This window comes from Electrona antarctica, assembly GCF_951216825.1.
Source record: "Electrona antarctica genome assembly, chromosome: 13".
Classification (NCBI taxonomy): domain Eukaryota; kingdom Metazoa; phylum Chordata; class Actinopteri; order Myctophiformes; family Myctophidae; genus Electrona; species Electrona antarctica.
In genome coordinates this window covers 31,610,758-31,633,817 of record NC_136794.1, presented here as the reverse complement: position 1 = coordinate 31,633,817, position 23,060 = coordinate 31,610,758, and the positions used below count along the sequence as shown (strand labels likewise).

Here is a 23,060-nt window from a genome sequence, read left to right as displayed (position 1 = left end):
TTGGACGACCTGCTCTACCTCCTGAGCCACAGCCGCCCTATGACTATTTTTACGTGCACTGCGCACAAAAAGGGAAAATTAATATACGGTAGTTGGTAGCCTACAAACGTATTCCATTCATGGCGATGTATAATGTAACTGTGATGTGTGTGTGATTCATGTAGCCTACTCCTACTTGACAAAGGTTGCAATTGTAGCCTCGTGGAATAATCCTACTGGTGTTTCTTTACAATGTGCCAAAATGCACACTTGCATAGGTGTGTGCGTGCGTCTGCAGGCAAGCGAGGCGAGAGGGAACATAATTTCTTATTGTTTTTCAACACATTTGTTTGGTCGTATTCCGGTTGTTCATGTCATAAAATCGGGGTGTTTCGAGAACATTTCAATAGCGGTCGGTTTCAACCGTGACATTTATCAAAGCTGCAACCAAATTTATGCCATAAATAGCTGATCCTGATCAGCTATTTACGATCACTTCATAAATGCCGTGCCGACGTGAGCACCCTCCAAAACCCACACTTGAATTTAGGGCAGAATTTACACTCCATTGATAAATGAGGTCCTTAGAGTACCAAAGTAAAAGTAGCCCAGTCCTAGTAAAAATAGCACAAGCTTATGTGCTTGCCTTGTAGGTCAGGAATAAAATAGTGCTTGAGTGGTTAATGAATGTTTTGTTGCGATCATAGGTCGCAGATTACTATGAAAACCTGCAAAACCATCAGCCACGCCACCATATACAGTATGGCCGTCAGTCCCTCACGGCTTGTGACATACTTCATATATGGCCGTCTCCATAATGAAGATCATGACACTGACCTCATCAAACCCTGGATAGCCATACATGGAGAATCACCTAGATCTGCATATATGGAGCCGGCCAGCAACTCTAGGCCTACATCTAACCTCAAACCTCAAACCCTCAAACTCTCCATACATGAAGCTGACCTGTTTTGACATTCCATATGTTGATCCTACCCCACCCGTCCTTCCTCTTCGATGTCTCCCTTTTGACTGATACCTGTCCATTCAAACTCTAGATGGGCCCGCCCCAAAGTGCAACCGCGCCCGGCAGCCGGCGAAAACTAGTGTTCTCAACAGGCCCGAAAATTAAGGCCCGGCCCTACCCTGTACACTCAAGACACTGCCCCCGCTACCACCCTTCGATCTCCATATATGGAGCTGACCTGTTCTGACATTCCATATGTTGATCTGACCTCAGCAAACCCTGTACACTCAAGACACGCTTCATATATGGCCAGTACAGAATTCATTCCATATGTTGATCTGACCCCCCATCCCAAAGCGCCAGCGCTTGCCCAACAGTCTGCCGTCACCCAGGCGGATGCATGCTTCTCGCCCTCAGGGCGTCTTACTGGTATTAATAATATAAATCTGCAAAGCAGCAAGTAACTATAGTTAACTTAAAACTATCAAATAATTGTAATGGAGTAAAAGAAAAAAGTACAATATCTGCCTCTAAGAAAGAAATGGAAATACCAAGTTAAAGTATGCTACCTAAAAACCGTACAGTTAACATGGCAACCAATGCATGCGTGTGTCGTACTCTGAGAGGACAAAGCATCCGATAGCAATTTTTTAATGATTTGTTTTGGGCTGTTCTGCCTTTATTGGTAGTGTGAAGATAGACAGTCTAGGAAACACACTTGATGGAGACATAGGGGGGGCAACAGAGGAAACACACTTGATGGAGACATAGGGGGGCAACAGAGGAAACACACTTGATGGAGACATGGGGGGCAACAGAGTAAACACACTTGATGGAGACATAGGGGGGGCAACAGAGGAAACACACTTGATGGAGACATGGGGGGCAACAGAGGAAACACACTTGATGGAGACATGGGGGGCAACAGAGTAAACACACTTGATGGAGACATGGGGGGCAACAGAGGAAACACACTTGATGGAGACATGGGGGGCAACAGAGGAAACACACTTGATGGAGACATGGGGGGCAACAGAGTAAACACACTTGATGGAGACATGGGGGGCAACAGAGTAAACATACTTGATGGAGACATGGGGGGCAAGAGAGGAAACACACTTGATGGAGACATGGGGGGCAAGAGAGGAAACACACTTGATGGAGACATGGGGGGCAAGAGAGGAAACACACTTGATGGAGACATGGGGGCAAGAGAGGGAACACACTTGATGGAGACATGGGGGCAAGAGAGGGAACACAATTGACAGCAGATTGATGTGAGTCAGCAAAATTACAGAGAGAGAGAGGGGGGGGCGGGGGGACGACAGCCAGACAGACAGACAGACAGACAGACAGACAGACAGACAGACAGACAGACAGACAGACAGACAGACAGACAGACAGACAGACAGACACTGCTGGGATGTCCAAGGCTAGCTCCCCCCAGCTTACAATGTCCGCACTGATTATAGATAGCTTCATACACTAGTTTGACAGCAATGTCAACAGCGTCAATTCATGTTTTGTTTGCACAGCCTTTCTATTAATATGGTGGATTCATGCTAACTCATTGACTGCCACCATTGACTCCGGCACTGCAACTTATTTGCCGCCGAATGCAACAGTCGAGGCGTCTTTTATTTTTCCAAAATGAACCGGAAGCAAAATTGCCTAAAGTTAATCTCGCGATCGTATTTTCATTTAATTTTCAAGTCATCAGAAGCGTTAATATTGTAACCGCGAGGTAGCGACGATTTTAGCTCAAGCTTTCTGTTCAAATTCCTCAATCTGAGGCTCAATTCAGAGAAGAAATGATTTTAATGTGTATTTTCACTCTCAGACATTTATCCACTTAAACCCTGAATACTTTGTAAACTACACTCTGCTCAATTACCCTCTAACCCAAGCATATTTACTGAAAATAGCAGATATACAAGCTCACAATAGGGATGCTAGGGTTCAACTGGTTATTGCAACAAACAAAAAAATGCGTGTGCCGCTTATGAGCATTTATACAACGACGTGACCTCACAGTGTTCTCCTGCAGTAATCCTGTAATTTCCGTCTGTGGAGAGGTTCCTATACTCACATTTAATAACGTATAAGCTGGCTCCTAATCCTCCTAATCTAATAAACACACTGGTGTAACGTTCACCAGGGTCTGGGTGTGTGCGTGCGTGCGCGTGCAATATTGTTGCTGTCGGAAAGAAACATGCCATAAGTGTTTAAGGATCCAGGTTAGTTTGTGGGCCAGTGACTTATGTTTCATGTGAGAGTAGACAGTATGTGCGGGCATTCATGTATTTTGTCGATCGTCGCTGACAGCCAGAAACTTTGTATCTCAATATTGTGTGTGTGTGTGTTTGTTTTTGAGTGGTGCAACCACTCCAAAGAACAGCAATGTCCGTGTTCACCTACGTATGTGACTCGTGTTAACCTATGTGACTCGTGTTAATGTGTGTGACTCATGTGTGACTCATGAGTACCAGTAGGGGCGCTGTTGTGGCAGAAACAGAGACAGAGAGATGCACTGTTGCCTGCTAATATGAGAGAGAGAGAGAGAGAGAGGGGGGGGGGGGGGGGGGGGGGTTTGCACCACTCAGTTCACACGGGTGTGATTTTTGTAAATGAATGCCCTACACAAAGCCAAAATGCAGTAACTACGAACAAAAGATGTACAAAAAATGGGTTTAAAAGTGTGGTCAGCCAAAGTGATATTACACTAACTGTATATCTGTTCTTGAGGTAATTGTTTATCCCCCAAAAATCACAAAGGCTAATTTTGACATTTGGGATGCACAAATAAGCCAGTGTGTCCAAAAACTTAGTTGCTGCACGTTGGCTTTGGAGGGCAGTACAGTATTACACAAAAGCATCAAAAGTATAGCAGATCCTCTTATTGTGTAAGAACTAAATGAACAGTCTGGATTGGACTGTGTGTGTCCGTTCGTTACTCTGGGCTTGCTGTCTAGTTCTAGCCTCCAACCCACACACACACCCACACCAACGAACATAAGAAAACAAAGTGGGTGCCGGGAACTGTGCCCACACTGAAGTGCCACCGCCCACCCACTGTCCATTTTCTCCTTGCAAAACGAACAGAAAACATGCACGTAGTTGACATTATAACTGGAACAACGTGTGGGGAGGGACACACACACAGTGAGAGAGAGAGAGAGAGAGAGAGAGAGAGAGAGAGAGAGAGAGAGAGAGAGAGAGAAGTAAGAAAATTAGAGAGGGATATACAGTCTTAAGAGAAAGAGTGAGAGGGGGGAGAGAGAGAGAGAGAGTGTGTGTGTGTGTGTGTGTGTGTGTGTGTGTGTGTGTGTGTGTGTGTGTGTGTGTGTGTGTGTGTGTGTGTGTGTGTGTGTGTGTGTGTGTGTGTGTGTGTGTGTGTGTGTGTGTGTGTGTGAGTGAGTGAGTGAGTGACTGAGTGAGTGAGTGAGTGAGTGACTGAGTGAGTGAGTGAGTGACTGAGTGAGTGAGTGAGTGAGGAGAGAGATTGAGCAGGGAGAGAGTTGCGGCGTGCGATGTGAGATTATAATAACAGTGAGTGAGTCATGTTGGCTCCTTATGTTCCTCCAGGCTGAGCCCACACACTTACCACAACACCACCAGCTCCTTCATTCTAACACACAGTACACCTCCACAACAACACATATATTCTAACTGCTGCACATATCTAGGACCTGATAATATTATAACTCCAACACACATCTACAGTAGGACATGATAGCATGTTCATTCATAACTCCAACATCTACAGTAGGACCTGATAGCATGTTCATTCATAACTCCAACATCTACAGTAGGACATGATAGCATGTTCATTCATAACTCCAACATCTACAGTAGGACCTGATAGCATGTTCATTCATAACTCCAACATCTACAGTAGGACCTGATAGCATGTTCATTCATAACTCCAACATCTACAGTAGGACCTGATAGCATGTTCATTCATAACTCCAACATCTACAGTAGGACCTGATAGCATGTTCATTCATAACTCCAACACACATCTACAGTAGGACCTGATAGCATGTTCATTCATAACTCCAACATCTACAGTAGGACCTGATAGCATGTTCATTCATAACTCCAACATCTACAGTAGGACGTGATAGCATGTTCATTCATAACTCCAACATCTACAGTAGGACCTGATACCATGTTCATTCATAACTCCAACATCTACAGTAGGACCTGATACCATGTTCATTCATAACTCCAACATCTACAGTAGGACATGATAGCATGTTCATTTATAACTCCAACATCTACAGTAGGACATGATAGCATGTTCATTCATAACTCCAACATCTACAGTAGGACCTGATAGCATGTTCATTCATAACTCCAACATACATCTACAGTAGGACATGATAGCATGTTCATTCATAACTCCAACATACATCTACAGTAGGACATGATAGCATGTTCATTCATAACTCCAACATCTACAGTAGGACATGATAGCATGTTCATTCATAACTCCAACATCTACAGTAGGACATGATAGCATGTTCATTTATAACTCCAACATCTACAGTAGGACATGATAGCATGTTCATTCATAACTGCAACATCTACAGTAGGACCTGATAGCATGTTCATTCATAACTGCAACATCTACAGTAGGACCTGATAGCATGTTCATTCATAACTCCAACACACATCTACAGTAGGACATGATAGCATGTTCATTTATAACTCCAACATCTACAGTAGGACATGATAGCATGTTCATTTATAACTCCAACATCTACAGTAGGACCTGATAGCATGTTCATTCATAACTCCAACATCTACAGTAGGACATGATAGCATGTTCATTCATAACTCCAACATCTACAGTAGGACCTGATAGCATGTTCATTCATAACTCCAACACATATCTAGAACCTGACTATCATAGACATATATAGGTAGACGCCCCATTCGGCTCTGGAGCGTATGTGCTCAAGGGAGGGCAAAAAATTCCCGAGATTCCTTGCGAAGCCCAGCGGAAGCATGAGTGTGCGTCACAGAGTGCATGTTCGGGTCTGTAAGTCCTGGAAAAGATGCGCTGTGATTGGCCAGTAGTCACTCGAGTGACAGCGTGACGTAGCGTGCCTTCCACTCTTCCGGCGTACTTCCTCTCCCAGTGGAAATTCTTCCGCCCTCCCGTCGACACACATCACTCCAACGAACTGCAGTGGCCAATGAGGCATCTATTTTTTTAATATCTATGCTGACTATGGGGGCCGCGGCCCCCTAGTGGCGCCCCCACTAGGCGCGCCCCCTAGTGGCGTGTGCTATATGAAGTGGGAGAACACCATAATGACAGTAATTCTTAATAATATTCAATCATATTCAAGGGCTTTTGGAGAGAAATGAGACATACTCTAGTCACTTTAGACTAGACTTGAGGTGCTGGCAGGTGTGTGCGCGCGCGTGCGTGTTTCTAGCTGGCACGTTTCTAGCTGGTGCTCGTTGACGCTCGTTAATTTTAAGGTAATTATGTTAATGCACTGAAATAGGTCTACATCTATTCTAAGGTAGCATACACCTGTATCAACATACATTATCCTGCTCATTACTGTGCAGTGTGCACAAATATATTATATATACATAAATCTTCGTGTTTGAGCACAAAATGCATTTTGAGAACCCACAAATTTGCGAAATAATTGTGAATATCTTGAATAATTGTGACAGGCCTAGCTTAGCTGTACATGAGTTCACTGATCGGAGCTCACTTTTTGTGGGCACTAAGAGAGGAACTTTGTGTATGCCTGCCTATCAATTTTGGAGCAACAGAAAGCTCCTGTTGAATGAGTCAAGGGATTTTCTGTTGTGTAATTAAAATTGTAATGTATTGTACCTTTTAACGGTTTTATTCATGGGTTTTGCGACTATTGTTTGGAACCAATGTTTTGTACAATTGTGTCAATAAAGTAACTTCACTCCAATCATCACGTGCGCACACATTTTTCCGATTCCAATCTTAACAGTCATCAAATTTGCTTCACACTGACTGTAAAGGTCTCCCATGCTGTTAATTGATGAGGATATATTAAATTGTCATTCCATCTGGTAGTGTGTGATTTAACCATCTGTTATTTATAGCAACTGGTCCAGATATGCCATTTGTTCCGTCCTCTGCTACCACTACAAACCTAAGCCCAAGGGTAGGACACTGACCAGGCAGAGCCAGCCTTTTTTCACTAAAAGGGCCTAAACCGACTGAACCGTGCTGATCAGCCCTGAATTTGCTTCAATACTGGCTTGATTCAGAGATGAGGAACCGGGCTGGGTGGAAGGGTTCAAATGACATAGATATTCAATGTTTGTTCAAAAACTTTTACAACTCCCTCAAGGCTATCTACGGCCCCACCACATCAGGTTCTCCCCCTCTCCTTAGTGCTGATGGCAGCAATCTGGTCACAGACAGAGAGAAGATCCTTGAGCACTGGGCTGAGCATTTTAACGGTGCCCTCAACTGCCCCTCAGCCATCAATGATGAAGCCATTGCACGCCTCCCTCAAGTCCCAGTCAACACTGCCCTTGACAAGCTTCCAACTGAAGCTGAGGTCATCAAAGCCATCAGAGGACTTCCAAATGGCAAAGCACCCGGTGCCGACGGAATTACAGTGGAAATCTATGCAGCTGTTGGACCACCTCTAAACAAACAGCTGATAGAGCTATTCTGCACGATGTGGAACAGAGGGAAGCTGCCACAGGAGTTCAAAGATGCATCCATTGTCCACCTATACAAGCGGAAGGGGAACAGGCAGGAATGTAACTACCATCGAGGCATTGCCCTGCTGTCTGTAGCAGGGAAGATCCTGGCTAGAATTCTGCTGAACCGCCTGACGGAACACCTTGAACATCAAGTCCTCCTACCGGAGAGTCAGTGCGGATTCAGGCAAGGTCGTGGTACAGTGGACATGATCTTTGCCGCTCGCCAACTCCAAGATAAGTGCCGAGAACAGAACGTCATACTCTATACTTGTAGATCTGTCGAAGGCTTTCGACACTGTAAGTCGTGAGGGCCTTTGGAAGATCATGTCAAAGCGTGGCAGCCATGGTGATTGGTGACCACAAGACACTTACACCAATGTGACACACATCTGAATGTAGTGGCTTAGAAACCTCAACCACTGAGACTAGAGTGGGGAATTTAAGGACAACAGCTCCTGCTGTAGTACTTTACCCCCCCCCCCCCTCCCCCCCTCTCTCTCTCTCTCTCTCTCTCTTTCTATTACGTCAAGTTTTGGCTGAAGAAAGCAAGCAGTGCAGAGTCTGTTGGCATCATGCACATGGGAGTGCATGCAGAAACTGTGTGTGTGTGTGTGTGTGTGTGTTCGGATCAGGATTATAGACTAGATCTGTTTCACTGCCACATACACACACGCAGCTTATGTAAAGGTGACCCAGATCACCCTGCATTAGCTACATGATGTGTGAACCTGTCCCTGGCCTTCCATTACTGCTGGGGCTGTTAGGAGGCAAGTCAAGCAACCATGGTTCCATTTAGTACACCATCAGAGTTATGGGGCTCCGTACGACCGTACCGTACCATTCCCAAACTGGTGGCACATGATTTTTTCCCCTTTTTTTTGGTTGGGGGGGGGGGGGGGGGGGGGGGGGGGGGTGTCCCAGATGCCAGTGAAGTGACATTTAATTTGAAGACCTTTTTAAGAGTAATCAACACACTATACTATAAAAACAGGTCAAACATTAGCCAAATTGTCAAATAATAAGAAAGCGTCAAACATTATGAAAGTAGTTTCACAATATTTATCTGTGGAACCGAGCCAAACAAAATGCCCTAATTCTAAAACATTCCAAGTGCTTGTCAGGGTAGGGGCCCTAGGGGTTATTTTGATTATTTTGGGGGGGCGATGGCCTGAAAAGTTCTGGTACCGTTGCCCTGATGCATAGCAAAGTGGTCCTTGAAAATGATGTATTTGAAATTAATTTGCCAGCCATGCCAAGTGCCAACTGCCCTGGATTGAATTGGACACCCTTAAAGCCAAGTTGGCCATTGGGGATCATTCATGAAGTGAATGCTGCCTTTGAGGTGAGGTAGCTGGATGGGACCTGTGCTACACTGGTCTCCTGCAGCTGCTTTGGCTTGAGATTAAAAATCCTGGCACTGGACTAGAGAACACAGCAATGTCCAGACCGGAGTGTTAAATGAACACTTTGCTGCATAGAAGATTGTGAAGGAAGTGAAGCCACACCTCCACCTGTGTGGTGGAGTGAGCTGCTAGAGTAGCCTACTCACATTTTGTTGCTTAATTATTAGTAGCTATCACAGCAGGCTATACTAAAATAGGCCTATACTCAAATAAAAGGCCCATACTCAAACCTTTGAGTAAAAGTACAAAACGTGTCAAACTTTATCGAACAATAGCAGATCTACAAGCTCACAACGTTCCACGACACATTGTGAATATCCAAAGTATAAAATAGAGCTTAAAGTGGTTAATGTATGTTTTGTAACTTGTAAAGATAATAATTGAAATGCTTGAGTAAAGTAAGTATACCTCACTGGACTTACTTTATGTTACTTTATACACTGGCTAACACCATGGCACTGATCTCTCTCTCTCCGTCTCTCTCTCTCTCTCAACATCGTCCTTCATTCGTTCGTTCATTCATTCACAAAATCCTCTATCTGGCTGGCAAATTTTACGCTCTGCTGACTTTAAATATTAAACAGTAGGAAGAAAAGGACGACATTGTGTGCTCACTGTCCAGTTATCAAGGGGCTCAGCTCTGGAACTGGGTAAACCACGCCACTGTGTGTCTCAGTCCGAACCCAACCATGCCCTGACTGAGTATAGCCTACTGTGCATTTATTGTCATCGCATATAGCGGCCCACAATCTTTAGCTCTGGAATGACGTCTCGTCTCTGTCGGGTGGAAACCTTCAAAAATGCATTCAAAAATAGCAAAAGTAGCAGATCTACAAGTGCAAAACGCAGCGCGCTGTGGACCTGCTACTTTTGTGTGATGGTGTAGCTTGATCAAGTAGGGCATTCATTTACGAGAAACACAAAAAAAATAGAATATGGAGATAAGACAGCAACAATATGCACTATCCCCTTTACAGCGCTTTACTATTATGTTTGGTAAACATAAAATGAACAGGAGACAGTGGCCAGGAGGCTCTTCAAATGGAATCTGATACTTGTCACCTGGGCTTAACTTGTATTTGATGCTCTTACTCCTTTTATCAACAAATACAAAATAATGTGAATATGGTATACTTCCACAACATAAGGCTGACCTCCTCTTATCTGCTTTCTCTGCCATGTCGTTGGCTGAATGAGCTGCACATTGTGAAAGTGCACACTGATTAAATATGCACACCTGGAAACTTCTGTGCCATGTCAAGTTGTAAATAAACATAAACATAAATAAACAACTCAAATGCGTCGGATGGAAATAACAGATCTACAAGCTCACGACACAGTGCAATGTGTCATGTTCTGTGCTTGTAGATCGGCCATTTCTCTGAGTTAAAACAAAATTCAAAGTATACTTTTTCTTGTGTTTTTTACCAAAACCACAATTAAATCGTTCATCGCAATTAATATAGTATGACAATTAATCGTCAGGTAAAATGTCATGAGGCAGCCCTATAGCCATGATGTGTTGCAAAACGAACGTGGAATCAGAAGGTCAGGTTGTCCTCCTAGCTCGCTGGGACAGCAAAGCCATCAGGCTGGTCCCCTCCCCTCCCCTCGGCTGGGACACCAGAGAACAGCCAGGTCATTGTGTTGACACTCAGCCCTGTGTTGACAGCCCTGTTGCAGAGGCCAGCAGCCCTGCACTTCAGGGGTCCCGTTCCCCTCAAAGTTCCCTCCAACACACGCGTGTGTGTGTGTGTGTAACACCAAAATAACATCAATGTACAAACTATAGCTATAATAGTCATGGATCAGAAACCAATGAGGTGGCATCATTGTAGTATAAGACAACACAACCTTTTTACTTAAAGGACCACTTCACCACTTTTCAATTTATTTTCATATAATTGGTCCTCACTAATGTTTATGATAAAATACCACAATTTTGTTCTACTCAGTCTGTGTCTCACAGGAGGGCTGTGTGCAGTTCAGTAACCCGTCCACCAGTGACATCATCCTTAGGCCGATTTTTTTTTAAACAAGATTAAAAAATATATATTTAGATTTTTATTATCGTGAGAACGATGGCTTCCATTAGCGCATTGCAACTTTTCAGGAAAAGAAAGCCTGCCGTTTCTATTAGCTTGGATTCCCCATTGATGATGTCACTGGTGGACGAGTTTCTGAACTGCCCACAGCCCTCCTATGAGGCACAGAGTGAGTAGAAAAAGAATTGTGGGACTTTATTATGAACATTATTACATTAGTGAGGACCAATTATATGAAGGTATGTTGAAAAGTGGTGCTTTTGTTTTACTTTAATATACTCATTCGGACAGTCTGCCTTCTCAGCCAAGGGGGCAAACCTTTGGAACTCTTTGCCGACGGTTCTAAAACTAGAGATGGATGGTAATGTGTTTAGAGAAAGATTATTGAAATCGTCATATCAACTGTGCTCACATAGTTATCTGAATGATATATAATAACAAAAGTGTGTGTGTGTGTTCTTCTTTTGTACTTGATTGGGTTTTAGACTAGTGTTATTCTATTTTAGAAAATGGACAGTGTTGAAAATTAGTACTCGTGCTAATACTTTAAGCATTGCATCTGGTTTGTCCAATGTTATTGTGATGTCCAGTCCATGTCCACACACACACACACACACACACACACACACACACACACACACACACACACACACTTCCGGATGGTAACCGCAAGGTTGCCAGTTCGAACCCGGGCTCCCCCAGAGTTAGTGTTGAAGTGTCCTTGAGCAAGACACTGAACCCCTAATTGCTCCTGATGTGCTGGTTGGTACCTTGCATGGTTTCCGCTGCCATCGGTGTGTGAATGGGTGAATGTAATGCATTCACCCTTGGATAAAGGCTCTATATAAATGCACCATTTACACACACACACACACACACAGTGCCGGATTGACCCTTCGTGGTGCTACGCATCCCATTTGCCCTGCCATTTGGTGCCCCCCGAGGTTGGTTCCCCGTGCTGCAGCACCTGAAGTCCATGCATTAAGTCGGCACTGCTCCAACGTCAAACTTTGATTCCCTTGATCAGTATGTTTCAGGCAGAAAGTGAGTGGAGCAATGGAAGCCAACAAGGAGCAATGGATAGAAGGAGACGCTTGAAATTCAAGGCCAGTCCTTGGGTTACATGAGCGCTGCACAGTCAGTGAGCCAGCCCCCTCCGGTGTGGTACTGCGGGGGCTGCTGTACAAGACGCCTGCATGAGCTGGCCATGATTTTAAATGGTGCATTTATATAGCACTTTTATCAAAAGCACTTTACATAGATTGTTCATACCCATTCACACACTGTGTGTGTGTGTGCGTGCGTGTGTGTGTGTGTGTGTATTTAGTATCATCGGTAACACCGAAGTAGGGAAGCGGCCTAGAAGTACGAAGAGTTATTCTGTGTGCATATTGCTTCCAATGTGCAGGTTGGGGCCTTGCATGGTTTCCTCTGCCATCGGGGTGTGTGTGTCTCTCTCTCTCTCTCTCTCTCCACCGGACATATGAAGGTTTGAGAACCACAGTGCTATCTCTGGCATCCATAGCCTCATCAGGAATGCACCAGACATCTACTGTATGGATGGATGCCCACAGCAGGTGAGTGGGGCCATGACACACAAAATAAATCAATACCATGCACTTCATGTAAATGAGAACGCAGCTCTCCGTTCAATATTGATTCATCAGTACCGGGAGAGAAAGACCTCTAAAGGCTCTACTGTCAGAGACTCTTCTTATACATCGCTGGTTCTCAATGTCGAGTCTGAGGACCTCCAGCGGTTCAAACGGACCATTGCCAAATGGCATCTGGGCGAAGATACAGAACTTAGGAAAACGTTTGGGTTTTGAAGCCGTTGAGGGTTGATTTCACCCAACACCGAGTTGCGTTCCTTCAGCCATTGCTGCACTAAACAAACTGCCTTGCTGATATGATGGTTCTGTGTATGCTGGGGACTTCATGTAACTTGAAAACCCTGTTACTGAACAAACTATATAGCAATTATTACTATCAGAATAGAGCCACCTGCGGCTACACAGGACTCTTGACCCTGATTGTGACATTCGGTTACGTACGTGGTTTGAAGACACCACTTTTGGTGTAGCACCATAGAATGGCAGAATAAACATTTTTTCTCTTTCTTTCTCCCATTGTACAAAATGGACGAGCCGTCACTGATCGATTGTCAATGTGCTATCTTTCTGCAAAAAGCTTTCCCCAATACGAATGATGTAGTTGAAGTAGTTCAAATAAACTCTGAAAAAAAAGAGAAAAAAATAATTCTTCCGAGATGGTCAAGGTGTGACCTGATTCAGAGAAGGTGTTACGCAATCAATCCACATCACAACATTCCACTGTCTTCCCATCCAGTATGGCCTTTCTGCTGCACAGTGACGACGCCGTCGCCATGGTAACACACTGGTAATCATTTTAGATCACCTATCACAGGCTACGATTTCTCTGATCGACTAGAGACGAGCTGTGTGTGTGACTCAGCAACACCTGTTATCTTCCTGTTATCCCCACTACCCCACTCCCTCTCTCTCCTCTCCTCTCTTCAGTCCACCCACCCCCCTCTCTCTCCCTCAGTTTATCTTTCTCCCCCCTTATCTCTCTACCCTGCCATCTCTCTTTCTCTCCCTCGCTCTTTCATACTCCTTTTTCCATGTTATTGTGCAAAATAGCAGAGACATGCCATTTTGTCCCAGAAGCATGCCTTTGCTTCACAATCACAATGAATCACATTCCATTACTAATCAATATAACTAACCTATTATACACAAAGAAAGGCATGCAGGATGATGTTAAACACAGTGACATCACGAGAACCTCCTGGAAGGAGTCATCAAAAGAGAAAAGTGTCGCAATGTGGTGGCAAACAGTAGCATACTGCCAGGAGAAAGGCTGCATAGCTTTCTGCCCGGTGACATTTCAACAACACCTCGTAAAGCTGGACCTCAAACACAAGCTGCCCCGCACTGTCTCTCTGCACCGAGGCAAGTTTCCCGCAGTGACCGCAATACATGATGGAATGGAACATCATCTTCATGCTGACGTTATTACGGTACATCCAAAAAGATCATATAAAACCACCGATCAATTGGATTTAACAATGAACTACGCAAATCAATGAGTCTAACTGTCTAAGCATGATATCGGTTTCCTGTTGCTCGATGCTTGCTTTTGCCATTATTTCATTAATCCCCCCCTCCACACACACACACACACACACACACACACACACACACACACACACACACACACACACACACACACACACACACACACACACACACACACACACACACACACACACACACACACACACACACACACACACACACACACACACACACACACACACACACACACACACACACACACGATCCCGATTCCCACCACTGATTTTAGTTGCGCGCAGTCAGACCTGTGTCGCGCACCGACAATCCGCTTTTTCGGTGCGCCGCTACCTGAGCGCAAACAAGTAGCCTATAAAAAAAAATAGACCAAGCCACCAGCAAAACGGACAATGCGTCCTTTCTCCATCGATGGAGAGGAGAGAGAGACAGGGAGATCGAGGAGAGGAGAGGGTAGACAGGGAGAGGAGAGGATGAATTCTTTTTTGATGAATTCCTGTTCTGTCTATAGAAGTGTCTATTTGTACGTCTCTAAATGTTTTGATGATTTGAACATGGTGGACCCTGTTGGAAACAAGTGTAATGCTTAATTGGGTCGTCCACTCACAGTTAACAGCCTTTGTATTGAGTTTGTGCTTGAAATGTACTGTAATTCTGCAAACTGTTAATAAATTCTTCAATCAATCAATCAATCAAGAAACAGGGAGAGGAGAGGAGAGACTGGGAGAGGAGAGGAGAAACAGGGAGAGGGGAGGAGAGACAGGGAGAGGAGAGGAGAAGGGAGACAGCCTGGGAGAGGACAGAGGAGAGCAGAAACAGGGTGAGGAGAGGGGAGACAGGGAGAGGAGAGCAGAAACAGGGAGAGGGGAGGAGAGACAGGTAGAGGAGAGGAGAAGGGAGACAGCCTGGGAGAGGACAGAGGAGAGCAGAGGGGAGACAGGGAGAGAGGAGAGGGGAAACAGGGAGATGGGAGGAGAGACAGGGAGGGAGAGGAGACTGAGGAGAGGAGCAGCTGATCATTTCAGCTGTGCTGATGAGTAGATTTTTATGTTCTAAGGTGTGGGGTGGAAAACTCCCCATAGCATGACAGTGTATGTCATCGATCCATAAACGTTCACACTGTACGGCTATAGCCCACTTAGCGTCACGTTGTCAGAGAAAATAAAGAAGCCCACTTAGCGTCACGTTGTCAGAGAAAATAAAGAGAAGTTGTTGTTTTTACCTGTTCTGTTGAGAGTAGTAGCGTCTTCGTCTTGTTCCTGGAGCTGTGTGTAGCGGAGGAGTGTGTCACAGCGGGCATCAGAGAACCCTCACCACCACTACCGTAATGCTTAGAGCACAAGCACGGTCCTCCTCTCGAGCCATTACGGTAGCCTAACAGCCTGTGTACATAGGGTCCACATTTTTGTTTTGTTTTTTGTAACTTGTTTTGTGGAGCCATTCACGATTTTCTGTCAATTTAACAAAAACTAAACTATACTAAAAACATTACAATACACGTAGGCTAAACTGAAAACTTCTTGATATTAAAAACATGTCAGTTTATCTCATTGACTCCTTTTGTTGCGTGTCACGTCACGCCCCCTTTAGGGGCGGCGCCCTTAATTAATTGTAATTTATTTTAGTCATGTTGAACGCAGACATAATATTCACGTCTGGTATTGTATGTACTGTATCAATTCAAAATCACCCTAGTGTCCATTCTCTGTGCAGTTTCCTGGAAAGCCTGGTGACGCGAGGGAGTAGCACCATCTTGTGGCCGTTTCGTTTCATTGCTACTCAAATAAACTGTTGACAGCTTGACATTATCCCTTCCCTACCCAATGAAACTGCTGCGAACAGCGAGTGTGCGAGAGGCGTTTAGACTGAGCAGGAAGCAGTTATTTATTCTCGGCCAATTATAATGAGAATCGTTTAAAGGGCGGGTACAAGTTAGACCGGGATCAATTCCAGTTAGCTGAATCCGGTCTAGAGCGGATACGGAAACGACCAGTGTGCTCGCATGTATGTGTGTGCAGAAATGACCGGATACAGTATGCGGGCTGTAGACCGGATCAGAACACTGAACAAACGGATGAAAACCAGGAAAAGCCGACGCGAGTGTAGCTGTCACAAAACAAAACATGGCTTCTCTGGACAGAGTGAAGGTGTTAGTCTTAGGGGATTCAGGTCAGTAGCTACTAGCTACATTGTTTGTTAAATGATTTACTGATGGTTTCAAAGGTGTATGTTGTGTACCACTACCAGGCCTTTGTTTTTGTATTGATGCTGTGATGATGAAGATGAATGCACACAGACAGACAGACAGCTACAGTATTAAATGCTACATTTACCATAACAAACATACGTGTAGGCAAAATATTCCATCACCAGTCCGTTTTCCTCACAGAGATATTTAATTTAGAGTTTCAACTGCAATCCTACGATTTTGAGAATGTTGTGCTAAAAGTTATAACCCTCTGGTCTCCTTGCCAGGTGTAGGGAAGTCTTCACTGGTCCATTTGCTATGTCAGAACCAAGTTTTAGGAAATCCATCGTGGACTGTTGGCTGTTCTGTGGATGTGCGGGTAAGCATCTGACCTAGCCCAAGATTTAAACTCTCGTAGACATCGATTCTGACGTCATCGTCGATGACGTCAGAATGACGTCTTCTAATTTACTATGGCTGTGCCAATTTGGTTCCATTTGTACACAGAGTACTGTAAGGACCCTTATGTAAACCAGTCTTTGTGCCTTTTCTGGATCCATTCTCAAGTATTTGTACTGCATACTGTGAAATGTAATCAATCATTGATACATCAGTACTATAGACAACATGGCTCCAGGGTCAAGACCCGCTATTTTCACTAGTGTTCCCGGGTAAACGTCAAATCTCTCTGGGTCTCGACCTGAAAAGTTTGGGAACCTCTGCTCTAAGTCTCATCCAATGTTCATGTTTTAAATTGATTGACTGGATTCCAGATACACGACTATAAGGAGGGGACCCCAGAGGAGAAGACCTTCTACATTGAACTCTGGGATGTGGGAGGGTCTCTCGGCAGTGCAAGCAGTGTCAAAAGCACCAGAGCCGTCTTCTACAATTCCGTTAATGGTAAAGTGAAACTTTTATCATTTGGTCCTTTTCAGTGAAGCATGGATTAAAGGTATATTCAGTGATTTGACTTAATTCAAATATCACTTTTTCCCCCTTTTTTTCTGGATAATCCTCCCTACTATAGAGTGTGCTGACCATATAAGGAGTTCCTCCCTGTCCCCAGTGAGCCCCTGGGGTCAAAAAACCCTAGTTTCAGTTTTGGTGGCGGGTGGCAAAACCTTCATCCAATCAGGATGAGTGGGGCCTTCCTCCAATCATGATCGAGTCGGGGCGGGCCTTTGTGCACGTGCTGTTGGTCTGTTGCACTTCCCCCCCACTGTAGAGCGTGCATGTGCACATTTTGTTACCGGGGCGGACTGGGTGGTTTTCCAAATCACCCAAATCACTGAATGCTCCTTTAAAGTTATCGGCAGCTATTTCATCTTCAATGGAAGCATGTGCACCGAAAATAGCCGATCTACAAGCTCACAAATGTGTCACAATGGCTCACTCATTTTTGGTTAGTAGTTATTTGAAGTGGTCAAACTAGCAACAGAATAGTGTTTGAATTAGTCACAATTATAGTACATGTTGCTACTTTTGTGTGACGCTGTAGTACGATCAAATTCATTCTTTTGCGAAAAACACAAAGTTAGAATACTGTACTGTATGTAGATAAGAGGTTTCTGCATGACAATGACTTAATGCTATAATGTGACGCCCTATGAAGGGTGCAGTCATAGATGGGACCAAGAGAATGTATGGATTGATAATGGTTTGTTTTCCCTCTCTCAGGTATTGTCTTAGTACATGACTTGACGAACAAGAAATCTTCCCAGAATCTCTATCGCTGGTCATTAGAGGCCTTGAACAAAGACTCCTCGCCAACAGGAGTTATAGTCTCCAATGGGTACGTACAAATAGTGTAAATGTGTTGTAATGTACAATATGTAAATGGCACAGTGTAACTTCTTCTCATTAATGAAAGACACAAGTTTAAATGGGTAGTAAGTAAAAGTAAAAGTAAAAGTTATATCGTCTCTGTCGGGTGGAAAGCTCATACAGTATGTCAAACTGTTACTTTTCACTATTCAATTTCAAAAACAGCAAAATAGTAGATCTACAAGCTTAAACTGCGTCATTTCGAGTTTTGAATCTGCTACTTTTGATGCTTTTGTGTGATGCTGTAGTTGGTATGATCAAGTAGGGCATTAATTTACAAAAAACACAAAAAGATATGCAGACGAAAGGTTTCTGCCCGACAGGAACAATATATAACAACAAGAATAAAATAAACGGGATCGAAAAATCATAAGAGCAGTTTGTCTCATTGTCCTCCTAGCACATAAGGTGTTTGAAGGTATACTGTGTGCAAGGCCCTAGGTTGTAAACATCTATTATAGCATTTGAAATAAAGCATTTACCATGCTTCATTTTCTTTACTCTGGCCAGATTGTTTTAAAGCCCAAACCACAGTACCACACCAATGGGTCGAGACGCAACAAAACGGTTTTAGCGTCTGTCCCAGCGGTGTGATATGTCCTGTTGCACGTCGGTGCATGGTGAAGCAAGTCGACCCAAGTGATTCAATTAATTCAATTCAATGGTTTCTTGCATCTACATGGGTCTACTGTACATGCATCTACTCACAACCATTTGGTTGCAAGGAGTTGCATGGCAACCATTGGTGTGGTTGGGGTGTTTTATATTTCCATTAGAAATATCTTCAGTGGAAATGGCCAGGGCATGTCATTAAGCTGAGACACCCCCATGTCCCTGTACCCCCTTCCAGGGACTATGACAGGGAACAGTTTGCAGAGAACCCAGTGCCTCTGCTGCTGATTGGCACGAAGTTTGACCAAATCCCAGAGAACAAGCGCAGTGACGTACTCACCCGAACAGCCTTCCTGTCAGAAGACTTCAATGCAGAGGAAATCAATCTGGTAAGCTGAAGGTTTTACAATGTAGTATCTGAAATCTTTTTTAGCTTAAGGGATATTTTACTTTCAAAAAAACTTTTGGTCATTTTATTGTCTACTCAGGCTTTTTGTGGCTCGATTCAGTATTTAGATATTTGATATTCAGTTTAGCTGCCCCGACCCCTTCCTATACAAACCCATTATACAGTAACTCCAAACTCCATTTTAACCATGATAGATTCATTGAATCTATCATCAATTTTTTACCGAGTGCCGCACTACGAGCTTGTGGGTCTGCTATTTTTGAAAAATCATGAAAATGTGGTGCAAATCTTTGAATATATATTCTTTCAGAGCGAACGTTTTTAACTCAAATCTTTGCTTCTGGGGGTCCCTGGAACAACATATTTTCAGATGGGGGTCGGTGGCCTATTACATATAATTTTTGGGGTCCTTGACATGAAATATTGAGCACCACTGACATAGAAACATGGGTATTTCAGAAAACTGTCATGATTTAGAAGATTTTTTCAGGCCTAAATGGGATAAATATCACAATATCTGTAAAGCGCCTTGGATAAAGGTGCTATATAAATGCACCATTTACCATTTACCATTTATAAAAGTGCGTGTGCGTGTGTGTGTGCGTGCGTGTTCTACATTGATGTTAACCTCAGTTTGACTACAGCCATCATGTTTGAGGTTTGTGACTAAGGTATTATGTTGTTTCTAAGGACTCCACCAACCCACGATACCTCGCTGCAGGCACATCTAATGCAGTGAAGCTGAGCAGGTTCTTTGACAAGGTGAGAAATGCATGGTGCAGGCAGCCTTCCATATTTATTGTTTTTGAACATATAACTTATTGTTTTCTTCATAATAGGTCGTAGAGAAGAGATACTTCACCAGAGATCCCAGTCAGGTATGTTTCATTTACAAGATTCACAATACAATTTACACATTTAGCTGGCACTTTTATCCAGAGTGTGAGTGTAAGCATGAACCTTAGTCAACAAACAACAAGGTACTTAGTCACATAAGTAGAGTGCAAAGAGAACAATGTAGTGCCTCAAAGAAACTAGGTTACCAGGTAAATATGTATCATTCTTCTCTCCTTCTGTGCAGATGACAGGTTTCACAGAACGGAAACGGTTCAACTTCAAAAGCTTGCACTATGACTGAGGAGCTGCTCTGCGGTCTGGTCTCCAAGTCCACCACGATTCTTACCTATAGAGGACTGAGGACTCTATATCGTCTGTCGGGTGGAAACCTTGTGTTCTGTCCAAAACTGTTACTTCAAAAGTAGCACATCTACAGTACAAGCTCAAAACGCGTTGCTTCTACTACTTCTTGTGTGACGCTGTAGTATGATCAAGTAGTGTGTTAATTTACGGAAAAAAAACACAAAAAGTTAGAATATGGAAATAAGAGGTTTCTGCCCGACAGCAACGATATGGCCACCTCACCCACTCTCTCGTGACCTCCTGGTCTGAACGTTATATTACACACACGCACACACACACACACACACACACACCTAGATTTCATGTGGCCTAATTATGAACTGACTATATACATTTAAACCATCTGGTCTTGTCAATGTCAATTAAAAAATACCATGGCAGATGTCAGCTATTATCTATTATTAATTGCAGTTAAATCCATTTTATTCACAATAAGGAGCAGATGGTATAAAGAAAAGTATTTAATCCGTGACACAGGGAGTGTGTGAAGTGGGACACAAACTACTCATATTTTCTACAGTAAATAAAGGACCATGCCACCCTCAGCACACAGCTTTGGTCATATATTGTACAAATAGACGAGACCATTTCAGTTTAAGGCTTTATTTTTTGATTTAGCATACATTTACATTATATCCATTGTCATTACATAAGTTACCATAACAGTCAGTGATGGCTAAACATTGTTTATGAGGCTATGACGTTTGTTTTATCCATCTTCTCTCCAGGGATTGTTTTCAGCTATGCTTTTAAAATCAATACACACTTTAAAATGTATTAAATATGTTTAACAAAAAAAAATTCTCAGGACTCACTGAAAAAAGTTCAGTGTCCTAACTCCTAAGCAATTTCCAAGTTCATTTTCGTCCCATATTGAAATGAATGGAATGTTTTGGAAAATGATTATCAGAAGTGTCCAGTGTATGGTGACTCATATTCATAATGCATACCAGACTGTCAGTATCCTTCTAAGAGTAACGACGGTGAAAGAGGGTGAGTTCAAATTATTACTTACAATTATCTAAGGTTACAAGTACAAATCGAATCAATCTACAATGAATGTACACAATGTATTCCTTAGTTTTGCTATATTAGCAAATGGATTGTTTATTTTGTGATTGTATAATTTTCACATGGAAAAGATTTACAAAAGAATGTCTTGATGATTTAAATTTTAAATAAAAGTTGCAGTTTACGGTGTGATGTATTGCTCTGTGATGTTTTGGAATGACAAAAGGATGGAACATTCTGCAAACCTGTTCCATGGCCTTGTATGTAACCTCATAATTCCATCACCTTTTCAATCCAGTGGATAAAGAAAGGGACTTTAATGAACACATTCGGGCAGTACAAGTGGGTATTCCATTCGTGAGTATTATCCATAAAGGCAGATATACCATGTACTTTGTCGCCACAGATGAGTGGACCACCTGAATCTCCCTGAAGGGAAACAATAAAGTGACATTGAATACTTGGAGAGGAGTGGACTGCAATGATAACTAGAAAAAGTGCCCTTCTGGGCACAGGTCTCCACCAGGAGGATAGGACTGTGTGAGATGTTTGGCAAACTTTTTAGGATTAATATAAACATGTTTTTTAGGCATTTTGTTCCAAAAAAGGTGTTTTGCAAAAATCAACCTGTTGGTGGCGCTATAACAGGCCAATGTGAAAAGGGTGGGATATATTCCTCAGCCTAGTAAGAAAATGTGTGAAAGATTTCACGTAAATTGCATGCTGCGTTCATGATTTGAGGCTTTTGTTGAAAACGGGGCAATCTTGCAAACTGTGAAAGCCAATTATAGCCAATTAGGATGGAATATGAAATATCGGACAGATCCGACTTGAGCACATGACCATAGAGATACTGTGTAACGATTTGTGAGATTTCTGGACAGAATCTGGAGGAGAAATATCAAAAAATGTGTTTTACAAAAGTCAGCCTCCTGGTGGCGCTATAAAAGGCAGATGCGGAAAATGCAGGTCAACGGTTTGTCCTTGGCCTCTAGGGAGTGTGCATGCAACGTTTCACGCAGATCGGTGCAGTTTTAGGTAAAAAATGTGAAAAGCTGCCTCATGGTGGCGCTATAACGCAGATCGGTGCAGTTTTAGGTAAAAAATGTGAAAAGCTGCCTCATGGTGGCGCTATAACAGGTTGTTCTGGAAAATGTGGGGCAGAGGTTCATCGTTGGCATCCAGGGAGTGTGTGTGCAAAGTTTGGCATCGACCGGGTTAACGGTGCCGGAGATTAGCTGTACACAGACGGACGGAAGGAAGGACGGACGGAGTGCAAAACATACTCTCTCCCCATGCCTTCGGCCTGGTGGAGACAATTAGAGTACTCAAATTGACACCATACACAAAACCAATGTTGTTATGTTCCCTAATCCCTACACTGGCGCCAACAATCAGTCAATCATCAATTAACACCAACAATCACAATATATAAAGTCAAACAAATTTTGCAACATAAATAATAATTCAAACTTTAACCCTGTGTGTTAAATTCAGTGTCAGGTTGAACTGCCACAAACGTATACAAGATACATGATAAATAACTGAAATTGGAAGTGAACAGACAAAAATTGGAA

General features: G+C 43.3%; 1 protein-coding gene across 1 annotated transcript; it reads left to right on the top strand.

Annotated features, from left to right (window-relative positions):
- Positions 1-16,280: 16,280 nt before the first annotated feature.
- rabl3 (RAB, member of RAS oncogene family-like 3) lies at positions 16,281-21,672 on the top strand. Its single transcript, XM_079519028.1, has 8 exons — positions 16,281-16,405; positions 16,712-16,803; positions 17,198-17,327; positions 18,105-18,219; positions 19,102-19,252; positions 19,963-20,034; positions 20,112-20,150; positions 20,354-21,672. The coding sequence occupies exons 1-8, from the start codon at positions 16,360-16,362 to the stop codon at positions 20,408-20,410; spliced, it is 702 nt and encodes a 233-aa protein (XP_079375154.1). The 5' UTR covers positions 16,281-16,359; the 3' UTR covers positions 20,411-21,672.
- The last annotated feature ends 1,388 nt before the right edge of the window (positions 21,673-23,060 follow it).